At 39.1% G+C, this 15,827-nt stretch overlaps 1 protein-coding gene across 1 annotated transcript; it reads right to left on the bottom strand.

Annotated features, from left to right (window-relative positions):
* Positions 1–1,546: 1,546 nt before the first annotated feature.
* Positions 1,547–15,634, bottom strand: LOC147161844 (phospholipid-transporting ATPase ID-like). Its single transcript, XM_086096681.1, has 28 exons — positions 15,367–15,634; positions 14,490–14,572; positions 14,327–14,385; positions 14,144–14,257; positions 13,601–13,699; positions 13,435–13,496; positions 13,147–13,219; positions 12,979–13,049; positions 12,808–12,890; positions 12,563–12,721; positions 12,354–12,442; positions 11,060–11,253; positions 10,771–10,979; positions 10,657–10,700; positions 10,386–10,551; positions 10,117–10,305; positions 8,810–8,925; positions 8,575–8,739; positions 8,354–8,465; positions 8,161–8,266; positions 7,920–8,070; positions 7,569–7,752; positions 7,266–7,489; positions 5,759–5,842; positions 5,438–5,683; positions 3,998–4,136; positions 3,759–3,889; positions 1,547–3,035 (listed from the first exon to the last, which is right to left on the bottom strand). Exons 2-28 carry the CDS (start codon positions 14,542–14,544, stop codon positions 2,775–2,777), a joined length of 3,585 nt encoding a protein of 1,194 aa, XP_085952807.1. The 5' UTR covers positions 14,545–14,572; positions 15,367–15,634; the 3' UTR covers positions 1,547–2,774.
* Positions 15,635–15,827: the final 193 nt, after the last annotated feature.

Genomic DNA, 15,827 nt, shown 5'->3' on the forward strand with positions numbered 1-15,827 from the left:
ATATTTTTTGTCATTAGCAGAAGATTGCAGCCTCTTGCTGACCAATCAGCCAAAGTCCGACTGCCAAGTGATTCTCCTGAAGTTGTCGTATCAACTTCAAGAAACCAACCTGGTTGCATGTTCCACTTGACTCTTGGAAAATCTTATGATATCAAGGGTGCACAAATGTATTTGATTCACAGAACGTTAACCTGTTATAAGCTTTATTTTGCATTTGTTGCCTGATTCCTTATTCGTTGCAAAATATTTTAGGCAAGAATATCATTTCAGAAAACGATATTAGATTGGTTGAAAAAAAAAAAAAGACAGAGAATCTGTTAGTGTCATGTTTGTGGTTAGGATGGGGCTATTTATAACACATGCCGGCGCCCATTCCTCCCCCCATGCGACAGGATCATGCGGTGACCTTCACTCAAGGATGGTGAGCCATCTGACACAGCACTGCGTGGACTTCTGGGAACTTGCATGGAATGTCAACTAAAGTCATTGTAATTCAAATGAGAATCCAAGATTATATTGCTTTGGTTTTTCTTATGACAATTTATTTTATTTTTTTTACAAATTAAAACAATCATTTTATTGCCATTGCTTTAAATCCGATTACTGCAGAACATATCTCTCATGTTCGCTCTTAGCAATTGACAAGCTGACCAAAAGCTCTTCTGGATCTGTGCCATTGTGGGATTGATACTTGTTCAGTCCCGCAGGACACTGCAGCTAAGCAAATAGTGTGATGCAATACACATGCTACAAGAGGTTTGACAAGAAGATACCATACACATCAAAAGTGATTGCATAGCTACATTGTATGAATACATACAATATTTTTGCACTTGCTTTTTATTTTTCTCATTTCTATAAACAATGGATTTGTCCTTGTGACTGACGTGAATACTTTGCTATAATCTCATTTAATTACTGTGAAAATCTATTACATTGTATTTTTTTTACATTCATTTACTGTATATAGATTACAGCTACTTACTGTATTTACTTTTTTTTAACAAAACAGTAATTCACTGTACTCTAATTTAAATGAATAATACAGTATTGTTGTAAAATCAATTCATCCATTTTCTTAACCGCTTATTCCTCAAAAGGGTCGCAGGGGTGCTAGAGCCTATCCCAGCTGGCCTCGGGGCAGTAGGCGGGGTACACCCCGAATTGGTTGCCATCCAATCGCAGGGCACTCAGAGACGAACATAATTCACAGCGCTCAATTAACCTGCCATGCATGTCTTTGGAATGTGAGAGGAAACCGGAGCAAACCCACGCAGGCATGGGGAGAACATGCAAACTCAACCCCGAAAGGCCAAAGCCCGGACTCGATCTCACACCCTCAACACTAGAAGGAGGACGTGCTAACCAGTCAGCCACTGTGCCGCCCTCGTTGTAAAATCAATCGTCGTTCTGCAGCCGAGTGCATAAATACCTTTGCGCTAAAATATTACTCACTAATTCGCTGAATTCTTGTCCTTGCACCGGTGACAATACACGGTCCGCTATTTGCTTCTTCTCCTATAGAGAAGCCCGCCAAAACCTGACAATCTTTACAGTATTTACCTTTAATCCACATATATACAAGCCAAAACATAGTTGCTGTAAAAATTACAGTATTTGACCACTAATCATACAGCAAATTCCTGTACTTTGTTTTACCCACAATGCACTGTTTTACCCATAATCCATTGCTGTACACACTTAAATACCATAAAATTAAAAAACAAGATAATGCTGTAATTTTTTTTTACTGTAGATTTGACAGAAATTTGTTACAGTGTACAAGTACTACTAAAGTTACTAGAAGTGCTGGTATTACTACTTCATATACTTCTACAAGTATTACAAGTACTACTACTACTTCTACGAATACTGTTGCTGCTGCTACTACTACTACTACTGCTCAGCACATGCAGCTTTTCATCATAATTTTGTTTTTTTTAATCCTGAAAATCTGATATAAATTTTGCAACTACAGTATTTATGTAATTCCCATTGTGTCCTCTGGAAAACACTAATGATCATTCTGAAACAAATTTCTGTCAATTACAAGTAATCCATCCATAGCTTTGATACAATTTAGTCTGTTTGCGTAAAATGATGGCCACAGATGCAGTGTTCCTTTAAAAGGTACCAATTTTACTGGCTCTGAGAAGGTCAAATGTGTTTCAAACACAACACTGTCCCTTGGTGGTACTTTGCTTGCACTGCAACTGGTAAACATGTTTAATGTAATAGCTCCTTTTAAGCAAAGTCAAATGAATATATGAATAATTACATCTCAATAATTCAGAATGACAGTATATGTGAAACAATCTTATAATTAATAATCTTGTAAACAAAAATCGGAGATAACTCAAAATGCACTTAAAGTTACACTTTGGAATGGTAGTTCAATACAAACAAAAACAAAATAAACAATTGACATGATGTAAATTTCAAATTCCTTTGCCAGCTATAAACCGCAGAACGCATGACAAAATAATTTAACAAAAATACACATGCGTTTGACTGAAAAATCATATATTTATGTTGAATTGAATGATTCAATGAGAAAATGTGCAAAAACGACAAACATACATCACCTCCCTAATACATATTGCTTGTCTGCTTCGGCTCATCCCAACTGACTTGTGTGTTGTTGTTTTTTTAAAGAACAGCATTAGTATATGTATACATACAAATACTGTATGTCTCAGAACCCATCCATGCAATGATTTTTCTGATGCTCATGAGCCCCACAATGCAACCTCATTGCGTTTGTACCTTTTAAACTAGTGGTGCATTGGCTGCTCTGCCTCCTCTGTGATAGTGCGGTAGTGTTGTGGCTGGTTCTGTGCTAGCGGTGAGTCCGTATGTTTGAACAAGGCGGGACGATTCTTTAGAGGGCGCAGGAATCTTCTGGATGTCACCAGGTCGCCGTAGCCTTTAGCGTGAGAGAAAGCGTAGCCCGATCGCCTGGTGCTGATTCGCCTGACCGGTGGACGACGAGGAGCAGGGGCCGGCAGCGTCTCCTTACGCAACTTATGTCTCACCTGTGGAGAGATAGTAATTCCTTTGATTTTGGAATCATATGTCTACATTAGTACAAAGAGTATTTATCTCAGACTAGCTTTATTTTCCGTCCAAGAGTATGGAAACATGGGGGGCCCTCCTGTTTTTCTGACAATTTTTTTCATGGAGCTTTGTTTTTTTGTGTATTTATTTATTTATTTTATTTTCTGTGTTTCTGATGTTTTTTTCCCATTTTACTGAATATGTTTTTCTATCATTAAAAAAATCCAAAAAACAAGGGGGGAAATATTTAGAAAAACATCCACATACAAAATGTTTTATATATATATATATATATATATATATATAAAAATTAAAAAAAATTAAAAATTAAAAATAAAGAGCAATGATGATGACATTTCCGAATGAACAATACTGAGCTCTTTATAAAAAAAAAAATTAAAAAAAAAAAAAAAAAACGGGAATAAATTATTTATTATTTTTGATTTATTTATTATAATTTTTTACCTCTGAACTCCAAGGTACTTGTTGCATACTCTTTAATGGCGGACACTTTCCCGCATGCAATAAATACGCTTCCGTAGAAACTTAGCTTACTTAAAATCATGCCGATCGATTGACATAAGTAAGCAAGTGATATAGTTAGGTACGCTGAAGGTATGCGGGAATGTGTCCTCCATTAGCGATCCTATTCTGCTCCCCGAGATGTTACATTAGTTACTGATTGATCAGGATTTTCATACCTTGTCATTTATGGTGGGACGAAGCTGAATGATTGTAAAACGGAAAGCCACCACTGGCAGACTGCAGAGGAGCGTCGTCAAGAGTATAATCAGCCACACATTGGGCTGGTTCAGAGAGTTCCTCGCTGTACCTGCGGTCCCAAACACACGGGTGAAAATATCAGTCCATTTTTTAAAACTGTTATATGAGTATTTTATAACATGAACATTCTCTTTGTGTGACTTCTGTAGTGACTTACCAATGAAAGGGAATGTGGAGGTGAAGATGAGGAACATGCCGTTGCTGTACATGGTGAACGTGGTAGCAAAATAGACTGAAAGGCTGCCCCACACAAAGAACTGGTTCACAGCCGTCCAGTAGTGGGTGTCGAGACACAGCTGGAACAGGTTGCAAATATATATGAAGCAGGGGTGTCAGGCGATTACATTTTTTAATTGTAATTAATCGCATGACTCCAATAGTTAAACTCACAACAAATTAAATTTTTTATATCTGTTATAAATGTACAATAAAATGTACAGTAAAATCTTTTTCATTTAAGTTTTCATACACCTGTTAATAATTGAAAAAAAAATGTTAAATAGAAATATGGCTGCATCTTTTAGTCATTGATACAGTAATTTCATTTTTTAAAAAAAAGAGTTAAAATTAACGATGTACTGTACTGTAAAAAACAAGTGTGATATTGATTTGTGTTGAGGTCATTTTTTTCTGCCACTAGATGGCATAATTGCATTTGTAAGAAATTCTGCACATTTTTAAAATGGTAAAATACAACTTGACCCCAATCTCCACAAATATATGCATTATTATTAGAGCTGTTAAACGATTAAACATTTTAATTAGATTAATCACATCTTAGAATTTTGATTAATCATGATTAATCGCTTAATTAAAAAGGCTTTTTTTATCAAAACATTTTGCCCGCCGAATTTGAAGAGCACTTGTAATGTGTTAATTCTTTTGACATTAAATGTTATGAGGACGTTTTCAACATTTTTTGATCCACTGCATACTCTCATCCTCCTCTTTTTCTAATCACTTAATTACTTGCATCATTTAAAATGAAAAAAAAAATGACCCCAGTAGTTTGACATGAACAAATATTCTGAATGTCATACACAAACATTTATTAAATATTTTACTTTAATGCATGTAGTTATGTTTATTGCTCAAACACAACCTGTGCTACTTTTAATGTAACCATCCGCTGTCAAGATAAAGGATCATCTGCGGTCAAAATTAATAGTGTGATTAATCTGCGTTAATACATGGTTAATGTGATATTTTGTGATTAATTAATTGGTTAATGTTTTAACTTTGACTTCAATTATTATTAAATTTATTACTGCTAAATTTTGACGTGGACGTGTCTGCTACGTTGCGACTGGAATTTCCCCAGTACAGGCTTGCCAAGTAAGTGGCGATCATTAATCGCGCGTTTAAAAAAAAGAAATAGTGCCGTTAAAGGAACTTTAAATTAAGTCGAAGTTAACACACAAATTTTGACACCCCTAATATAAAGGTACATATTTATTAAAGATAATATATATTTTCAATGTGCATTTTAAGACGGTATCAGAGAACAGTACTTATGATTGATGATATATTTGTTGACAAAATGGAGTTGAATGACTTAAATGAACCATTAAATGAAAAGTGCATTTCGAGTCCTTACCTGGATGCTGGCCACCATAAGCAAACACGTCTGTGCCAGTAAAGCGAAAGACTGATAATCCGCAATTTCTTTGCCGTCGTCTCGGACGGTGTCATGCATAGCCGCCCATGGGATGAAGAAGAGGATGAGGGAGCTGTAGCAACTGTGGATCATGCAGCGGACAAACACTTTCTTATTGAAGTAAACATTCAGAGGCCCCGGTGAGTAGAGCTGTGGATACTGGAAACTCCAGCGATCATTAACATCCTGCAAAAAAAAAGAAGAATATCTTGTTGTATGATGCAAGTGTACTTTATAAAGTGCCCTGTGATTGTTGCATACCTGGTCAAAAAGACTCATGCCTAGGACTGGGAGAGCTGTGTACACTAGGTTGTACAGGGTGATGAACCACTCATCATACACAGTCTATGAATTATAACAGCAAAAGGTCAACAGAGCACAATATAAATATTTTCTGTAATTACGGTTGAATGCTTTTGTTTAAAACCCTTCGATAATCATCACCTCATTGCGGTGAAAGTATTGAAATGAGCCTAAGAGTCTATAATGTTGGGGCCTGAGGATGCCTTCTGGATCCCAATGCAAATTGGTAAATGACAGAGAGGAACTGTACCCCATCTGGACATGGGACACCAAGGCCTCACACCTTTACTCGGTGGGATTGGTGGAGTTCAGTCTGGAGAAATGCCGCTTGGTCTCACCACTGAAAAATGCAAATCGAAGTATGGTGCCATTTTGCGGAGTGGTTGAGTGGCAGGTGCCTTGCCGCTCTAGTTTCAACCAGAGCTTGACTGGCACAAAAAAATCGGCCCTGTAATTTTGAATTATGCCTACCGGCCCTGCCCAACTCCTGATCATACCTGTCTAACACATTGTTCTGCCACAGATATTTTGACTGATGTCGGTTCAGTTTGCTGTCTATATTCAAAATGGAGTAATGGACTAGTCCATCTAAATTGTGGGGTAAAATGGAGGAAAATAACCAAAAAAGCACTGCTTTGGCCCCAAAAGAGGCCAGCCCATCGGGCATTTGCCTTGTTTACCAGATGACTTGTACTTGCTGGGTCATGGACTGTCACCTTTCAGGTGGAAAAGGATCTTTAGATTGAGTAAAGTCCCTTGGGGTACCTTGGTATGGGAGAAGGCATTCCTTCTGTGGATGCCGTCATTGAATTGGGGAACTTGAATGTCCATGTTGGCAATGATTGTGGCGAGGCATGACAGAGAAAAAGCTTCCTTGACCTGAACTTGGGGTGATTTCCAAAAGTAAAAACCAGGATGCCAGAAATTCGCTGAAAATAAAATCACTAATGCTAATGCTATATTGGTTGACAGTTCAACAGTGCTAAACAAGACATCATCACTATAATCCAATATTTTTTGTTCTGTGCCGGACTGTGCTGTTTACCTTGCGCTGGTCACACATTGGAAATATTTCCCTAGAAAGCTTATCTTAGGTTGTGTGATAGACAATTGACATATACATGGTAAAAAAACAAAAACAAAAAAAAAACAGAACGGTGGAACGGGATGTACGAAATATCGGGACAAAACAATGAGGTTGGCGAAATCTGCCGGGACAAGGGACCCAAAGCCTCAAAAACAAGAGTGTCCCGGTCAAAACGGGATGTCTGGTCACGTTACCTGAACTTGAATAGTGTTATGATACTAGACTTCCGTACAAGATTTATCTATGAAAAAAAAAACTTAGACTTGACTCACAGAAACCTTTGCAGTTCTACAACTCTGCAATAATGTGTACCCATCTACTGTATTGTACTAAAAAGACAAAACAGTCATCAAGAAAGAACACTTAAATATTCCTCACCTGTGCTGAGAAACCGCAGAAGAAGGCATACCAGAAATGCACGAAGGTGAAGGTAAAATTCTTGTAAAAGAAATATTGTAGAAACTTGCACATGCGCAGATATGACCAGCGCCCGTGCACCAGCAGCAGACGCTGCAGATAGCGGAACTGGGCAAAGGAGAAGTCACTGGACAGAACAGCCTGCATGCCCTCCTGACCACTGATACCGACACCAATATGTGCAGCTGTAAATCAAACAGGAGTGAGTCAAAATGAATGCTGATCTTTTCTTAGCATTGTTGTATCGTCTGCGCATGAGTTTACCTTTGATCATGCTGACATCATTGGCCCCATCCCCAATGGCCAGAGTGACCGCCTGTTTATATTTCTTGACCAGTTCAACAACCTGGGCTTTCTGTAGTGGGGTGACCCTACAACAGATCACTGTTTGGCACATGCATGCCGTCCTCAACAGTTCCAACTCCAAATCTTTCTCTAAGGCAAAGGCCTGGGGACCAAAAGGAAGAAGACGCCAAGAATTTCAGTTATGGGTGGCGAAATCAAGTCAAATCATCCTTCTCTGTAAAATGTTCTTTGATTTAACTCATTCACTGCCAATGACGGCTCTAGACGTCAAAGATCCATTTTAACTTTGGGGGATGAAAAACCTCTTACCAGACTGTGTCCATTTATGATAAGAGCGTATTCTCCCTCCACTTTGTCATCATGCACAGTTTCTTTCTTTTCAAGCCAGAAGAGGCCAGCGCGAGCTTTGGTCACAGTCGGTGCATCTGCTGCTGTTGGACACATTTTCCTCCTTGCAGACCTAAAAACAGCACAGCATGGAATATATGACTCATGTAAAACATCAAGTTGATAACAGAGATTTTTTTTAAATATACTTTAACTCACTTACACGAGCTCCTCTTTCACTCCTTCAGATGTATTTGCTGCCACAATGAAAATGCCCTTCATTTCCTCTCGCAGCATGTTGCAGGAGTAGCCAATATTCTCAGCCGTCTCTGATAGAAATTAGGATTTGTGAAATGTAACAGACACATTGAGATTACTGATAAATGATGCATAAAATAACATAATAAGATACCAACCCTGTTTATCTCCGGTCAACACCCAGATTTTGATGTCAGCTTTGGCCAGCTGCTCGATTGTCTGAGGGACACCGTCCTGCAACTTGTCCTCGACGGCTGTTGCTCCCAGAAGCTAAATCCAAAGTTTTGTAAAAAATTGTAAGAATGGTTTTTTTCATCTTTTTTTTTTAGCTTGAGAAAAGCAAGATTAGTCCAGAAATCGAATCAGTAAGTGTACCAACCATCAAGTCTTTTTCAATCTCTTCATACAGTTCATCGAGTTTCTCGTCTCTTCCATCAATTACAATGCTGGCCTCATGGTGACGCTGCATCCACTCCTTAATATAGTGCTCATCCAAATGCTTGTAAGCGAGAACCAATGTGCGGAGACCATCACCTGCATACTCCTAAGGTTAGGGTTAAAAACATCAACGATGATGAAAGCTTGACATTTCTCTGGAGGAAATGAAAACTCACATTGAGATGACCAGTGGTGACGCCCATTAGTTTGTTACAGGAGGTGTGGAGCCTCTCGTAGATGATGGTGTCTGCTCCTTTGCAGTATAGAGTCAACTTCCCCTCAGGGTTACGCACTGTAAATCATGGCAAGGATGATATCAAATTGTCAATGTATTAAGATTTTTAGTTAAATTTTTTTATTTTATTTCTGAAAACGTTGGTGTTCCACCACATGATGACACACAAAATGGCGATTCAATTTCATTCATTTTCTATGCCACTATTCCAGCTAACTTCGGGCAAAAGGCCGACAAACTGGACTGATCACTAGTGATCAACAAATGAAGTTTCATGAAGCAATTGTGATACTTTTTTGGACTCCTCTGGAGTCTTGGTTTAAAGATGCAGTGGAAATTTAACTAATTTCCATTGCACTAGCCTTTATATTTAAACTAGGAGCACCATCGAGAGCAGGGTTCACCAATTCCGTTCCTCGAGGTCCAGAATCCTGCAGGTTTGAGATGTTTCTGCCCACTAGCACACCTGATTCATACACAGTAAATTCTGTCGAGTACATTTAGAGTGGGACCAAATAGACTCCGTTTTAGACTAATATTTACACCTGGAAAAGAGTAAAATAAAAAAAATGGGGGCGGGGGGGGGGGGTTTGGTAGTCACTCAAGGGTTGAGGAATTAACTCATGACCTTCAGCTTGGGAGACAGCCAATCTATTCCTTGAGCTACGGAGCTCCTGCTGTGTGTTAGTACATCACTCGTGTTAGCTGGAATCTCCGTAACTCCAACTCTAACTATTTTTTGAATATAAGCAAAAGGTAAGATGGGGCATAGCTTTTGGTCTCTTGGATATAAGCAAATAGTAGGAGCGGTAGTGAGGCAGTCTCCCAAGCTGAAGGTCATGAGTTTGTTCCTCAACCCTTGAGTGACTTTTGTTATTACTTATTTTTCAGGTCTTTATTTTATTCTAAAACTGAGTCTATCTCTCTAAATAGAGTCAAATTTATTCTACAGAATTTACTGTGTAATCACCTTATCAGCGTGCCTTTTAACAATCCTGATCTTTAATATCAGGCGTGTTGGTAGGCAAAAACATCTCAAAATTGCAGGACTCTGGACCTCGAGGACTGGAATTGGTGATCTAGATGAGTTTAAAAAAACAACGCAGGTGCTTCATGAAGCTTCATTTTCTCATCACTACTGATCACCCGTCTTTTAATGACCAATTAGAAATATACAAACATGTGTCTCATAATAACAGTAACTCAAATCTGAGCAATTCTGTTTATCCATGTTGCCACTGATCTCACCTATGACTGACATCCTCTTGCGCACATTATTGAAGTCTAAAACGGCCAAGAGTTCATATATGACTTGTTGGCCCATTTCCACAACTGTGATGGTCTCCGGTGTGCGTGAACGGAACACAAAGCCGAAGTTTCTCGCAGCAGTGACCAGAGCACCTTCATCAGGGGACTGAGCCTGGTAGTGAAGCTCCCCTGGTGGCAAAGGGAACATTTAAAATTGTCGGCCCATATGTTTAGTATCACACTCAGACTGTGATAATAAAGAATCTCACCCTCTTTCTTTTCCTCGGGCATGACAGTGTGGCACAGAGCCAACAAACGGAAGAAGGCCTGAGCCTCCAAGTTGCCCTCCCTGACCGTTTCTGCCAAACTGTGGTCGTGGAAAATGAACTTTGGATCGGCCAGCTTGTTCCACGAAAAGTCCACCCTTGGTGTCTTCTGAAGACAGATAGACGCTTGTCAGGGATGACAATCAGATGTGATCCAATGAAGTTGAGAACTGTGTAGTTGTCACAGTCACAGCCAATGATGACATGAACTCACCTCTGTTATTTCCATTCTTTGCCCTGAATAGTCTAACAGTTCGCCTGAATAATAAACAACAAACCATTAATATGTTTGTTTTTTTGTCCTGCATACTTTTAATCATTTTCTTACCATAGTTTTTGCCATTGATGGAACACTTATTGAATGTCATGATGTTCTGAGTCAGGGTGCCAGTCTTGTCACTGAAGATATATTTGATCTGACCGAGCTCTTCATTGAGAGTGGTGGTCCTCGCCTGAGCTGGAGTGTCATTCTTGGGATAATACATCTTCCTATCCCAGTCAATGTAGAAACTATGCCCAAGACGGATGATCTCCACACTGACATATCAAAGTTAATCGTGAGACAGTGGACATTGGTCCCCCAATTTTGTTGTTTTTTCATGAGCTACAATACATACCTGACATAGAGAGATATAGGAACAACCGTGTTGAGGACGATGACATAAGACCAGAAGGTGAAGAACGATGAGAGAGAAGCATCAACACCTGGTTCCCGAGGGAGGAACACAATGAACGCTGAGCCTTCCTTCATTTCCCAGATTGCATTGCCAATGGTCAGAACAGAGCACATAGAGGCTAGGAAGCCAAAGATCTGATTGGGGCGGATGTAAAGGCATACTTATGTGCAAGAAATTTCAGGAGTCAAAAAATGTGCATGGACATCACACTCACTCGACTCTTCATCATATGCAAATGCACAATGGAATGATGGAGACAATGATGAGAAAACATAAGGTCTCTCAGAAAAAACAGAGCTGGCAAATCCAGATCCAGAAAGCTACAGGTGCTTCGACTCAACCGGTAGCTAAGAGATTGTTAACCTGCCGGTTGAGTATAAGCACTGGGTGAAGTCGTGGTTACATTGGCTCGTTATTGACGGATGCCCACCTTTCGGCGAGAGCTTTATGACACGAAGCCTAAAAAAACTACACAGACAGCCCAGCTCTGCTCATTAGACTGTGCCTGTGTTCCTATTGAACAGTCAAACTTTTAAGTCTAATATATTCAAATATATTTGGTACACTCTAAAAACAGTTGGGTCAAAAATAACCCAAGTTAGGTCAAAAAGGGACCGACCCAACATTTTGATTTATTTAGCCCGGGGCGGCGTGGCTCAGTGCTAGAGTGGTCGACTCACAATCCAGAAGTTGCTCCTGATGCTGCGTCATCAGTAGGTGAATGAGTAGTCAAATGTAAAGCACTTTAAGGGCCTAAGGTGGAAAAGCGCTATATAAATGAAGTACCATTTACCATTATTCTAAAACAAAAAATTGGGTCAAATGAATAACCCACAAAACAACTTGTTTTTTGGGGGACCGACCCAGCTCTTTGGGTAATTTATTTGAAATTAAAAAGTTGGGTCAAATGAATAACCAACAAAACAACTTATTTTTTTGGGGACTGAACCAGCTCTTTGGGTTATGCGTGTAAACAAAAAAGCCGGGTCAAAATGAATAACCCAATATTTTGGGTTGTTTGGGTTTTGGGTTGTTTTGTGGTCTATTCATGTAGACATATAAAATAAAACAAAAAAAATTACAACCCAAATTTTGGGTTGTTTTATGTGTTATTCATTTCACCCAACGTTTTGGTTTAATAAATAACCCAAAACGTTGGGTTGGTCCCTTTTTGACCCAACAATTTTTCCAGTGTACACAGTTACATAGCATTTTGTAATGAACAGAAACTCACACATAGCACCAAGACGTTCATAAGGTGATCAACGCTTGTGCGTTTGAACGTGGTCTTTCCGCTGTTCTGCATCAGTTTTGTGTCCGGACCTGACATACCCAAGATGCAAACCATGAGAAAAACATCTTAGGGACATTTGCGTCATGTGTTTTATGAATGTGAATGATGTAAGGAGGGCTATGAATGGTCAGCGCCCGACAGTAGTTTACCTCCAAAGATGACCAGTCCAAAGCACCACTCTGTGTTTCTCAAAGTGCATCCACGTAGAAGCACTTTGTCATTGTCCAAAGAGTACGTTTGTCCATTTACAGTGAGTGTCCCTTTAAATTTGTCCAGGCGGTTGTTTGGGGGTTCGCATCTGACTTCGCCTGAGAAACATCGAGGTGACGCGTCATCTTTGATGTCATGGTCACAGAAGTATCACTCTCCAAAAACAAATCATTAAAATCTTCACCAGTGAAGCTGCCCAGGTCTTCAATGTTGTCTCCCATTTCTCCAGTGACTGTCAGTGCCTGTTTCACCTTCAGATTGGTTTCACTGGGGGAAATCATGAAGACATGAGAAGAACGATGGGGAAAGAACCAGACAACGATACATACAAATACAATTGATATAATGTACTCACCCATCTAGTTCTGCTGTTTCCACGTAGACCAAATTTAGAGGCTCACTGCTCGAGAGCAAAAGAAGGTCTGCCTGAAGGGAAAAAAACGATCAAAATCAAGAAGTGTTAAAGTAAGAAGACAGTTAAGTAAAAAAAAAATTTTTTAACTGTTATTGTTGTGGCACTTACTGTAACAAACTGGTTATTTTCCAGTTTAATCACATCTCCAACTTGAACATTCATCCAGGTTTCACTTTGAAGTCTGCCAAATCAAAACGAATATTCATTTACATTATAGTATGATTTAGGTATAAAAAGGACATTTTTAAATTTAAGCACAACAAAAACTCACAACTCAACTTTATTTATATACCCTAAATTACAACATGCCGCGTAGTCATGAATAAAGCTTATTGTAGTTTTTGTACTCAATGTGCAGTAAACAAATATATAACAAGAAAAAGTTGAATGACTCACTCTCCATCAATGAGGACGCTCACTTTGCGGTTGTTCACTTGTTTGTCACTGTTGTGCCTGTTCTGTTTGATTTTAATGACAGAAAGAGCACAACATGTTGTATTAGTTAATTAAGCACTGCTATTGCTTAAGAATACAAAAAATAATTATTATAAAGTCAACTCACAATGTCATCGGTGGCATCTTTGACCGCTGTTATAGAGAGCACCAAAATGAGAGGGACGGCTGTGGTGAACCACGAGAGCGAGGCAATCTGTGGGATGAGCTGTAAACACACACATACAGTACACCCATTCATAAATTAGATGCATCTATGAATGCTAATGGATAATTTTGGCTAAAGCTAATTTTGTCGGCCACCTCTGCCTAAGATTAGCTACATTCTTTGTTAAAATGAATTATGAATACTTTAATATAATCAATATCTGTGTCTGTTATTTTTTTTGGTGTTTTCTGAAAAAAACAACGAAAAACTTAATATTTCATTATTTCGGAGAGTGCCGTTGTGCTCTGGACCTCCAAAATGGCAGACAAGCAAATACAGATCGTGCAATGGAAAACTATACATTATTGGCAACGACTACTCACTCTCATATTGTTGCGCTGCACAAAAAAAATTCATGAATACATGCTTCTTCATTGAATCCTGCAGTTGTATCTCACATTGTAGTTGTTTGCACAGATGTGTTATCGAGCTGATTAGGCCTACCTGAAGTACAAAGAGGAAAAGGAAGTAGCTGTTGGCCAGCCTTCGGAACTGCTCGAAAAGGTTAAGTGGCAGGAAGGTGAAGATGTTGTATTTGGACGTCTTGATGGCATTATTCTAAAATGGGAAGAATTAAGACATGAGTTACATTTCCCATGTATTATTTCTTCAATCTTGGGTACTCACAGCGTAGTGGTAGGACAGGTTCAAAGGTCTGTCATTGGCTCGCAAACGTCTTTCCTCCTCTGTTGGTAGAGAAAACAGAGTGCCGTAATTCATTCCATAATAGTAAATAAAGTTTTTGACCAATAAAAAAAATACACCTAACCCATTAAAAAAAAAAAACTACCTCTCTTTTGCTGTTGCCCACACAGCTGACCAAAGTAGGATGCCACTGATCCCATTTTATCTCTGTTTCTTCATATTGTACAGCTGAGGAAAAACAGACTTTATTATACTTGCAAAAAAAGTTATGCGGAATGCTGAAAGCTGAATACTTATGGAATCCGAGATTTGCAACGTACACTGTTTGTTAAATGCAATAACCGTATCAGCAATTCTGCCTTTTTGTTACGGTAACTACAGCGCAAGATGGCAACTACGTATCCTACTTCTGTATTTTCTTGTCTTCCAATACATGAGCCAATACACCGAATTGGTGCCATTTGTGGCACCTGTCACTTACTCAAAAAGCAATAACACTGCTGAATATCCTGACAGGGACAGTCAAAGGTGGCACTTTTGAGCACGATTCAAGAACAAGCATTTCAATTTATGGGGGCGAAAACATGAGTTTTTCAGGACCGAATGAAAACAGCCACTCCCTACTCAACCCTTTGCACCGAAGTAAAAGCTATATGACGGATTGTTTATAACCACAAAGATTACACGGTGATATGGCCATGTTCATTTTGTTCCCTTGATTGAGTCTGATTCATTAATTTTTATTGAACAAACAACTTTTAGCACAATTTAACATAAAAAAAAAAGTAAGCCAAGAGTTAAAGAGGCATTCATGCATATATATAATAATCAATAATCAATTAAATGTGGTTAGTGCGTACAATGAATTAAAATGAGTTCCATCTAAACAAATAAGACATAGGCCTTTGCTTTTCAAAAAGATGTGATTTATTTTAACAAAATTTTGCCCCACCACAACACACAACAGTGCTTAGCACAATTAGAATGGCACGGTTTACTTGAGATGAAACAAGAAGACATACCTTGAACAATAATAAGACTGATGTCCTTTACGGTCTTCCACGTTTACAGAAACATGGCTGAAAGAAAGAAAAACTTCCCTGGACTCAAAGGCTGGTCCTTGTGTGGACTCACTTTGGACTTCAGCCTGGTACAGAATATTGAATCAGGCGGTTCTGTTGAGTCCTCCAATAACCGGATGAAGGCCACACAGGATGGAGCAGGTGGCTTGAGAGGAGCCACCAGTCGAGGTTTCGGGTTCAAAAAGGAAGAACTAGGAGCCGGGTGAGCCTCACTGCTAACCGCTTGGGTAAACAATAAAGTGATCTTTGGACCTGGATGGTGATAGCGGACGGGCAGTAAAACAACGGTAGAGATGAACGGCTCCAGCCAATCAGAGCAGACAATGTGGGTTTGACTTGACTAAGCAGGTATGCAACACACCCTTGCAAGCCTGAAAGTGACACAGACTGAAATTAGCACC

The sequence above is a fragment of the Leptonotus elevatus genome, chromosome 15, assembly GCF_054856555.1.
Source record: "Leptonotus elevatus isolate MCC_2025b chromosome 15, RoL_Lele_1.0, whole genome shotgun sequence".
NCBI lineage: Eukaryota > Metazoa > Chordata > Actinopteri > Syngnathiformes > Syngnathidae > Leptonotus > Leptonotus elevatus.

What these genes read in the sequence shown, in the direction of transcription:
- LOC147161844 (XM_086096681.1), bottom strand. Translation starts at nt 14,544, where the DNA reads ATGGGATCAGTGGCATCCTACTTTGGTCAGCTGTGTGGGCAACAGCAA. An exon ending in CAAGAGGATGTCAGTCATAG is followed by an intron (nt 8,926 to 10,116) that starts GTGAGATCAGTG and finishes CATGATTTACAG; the next exon opens with TGCGTAACCCTGAGGGGAAG. An exon ending in TCTGCGGTTTCTCAGCACAG is followed by an intron (nt 5,843 to 7,265) that starts GTGAGGAATATT and finishes TATAATTCATAG; the next exon opens with ACTGTGTATGATGAGTGGTT.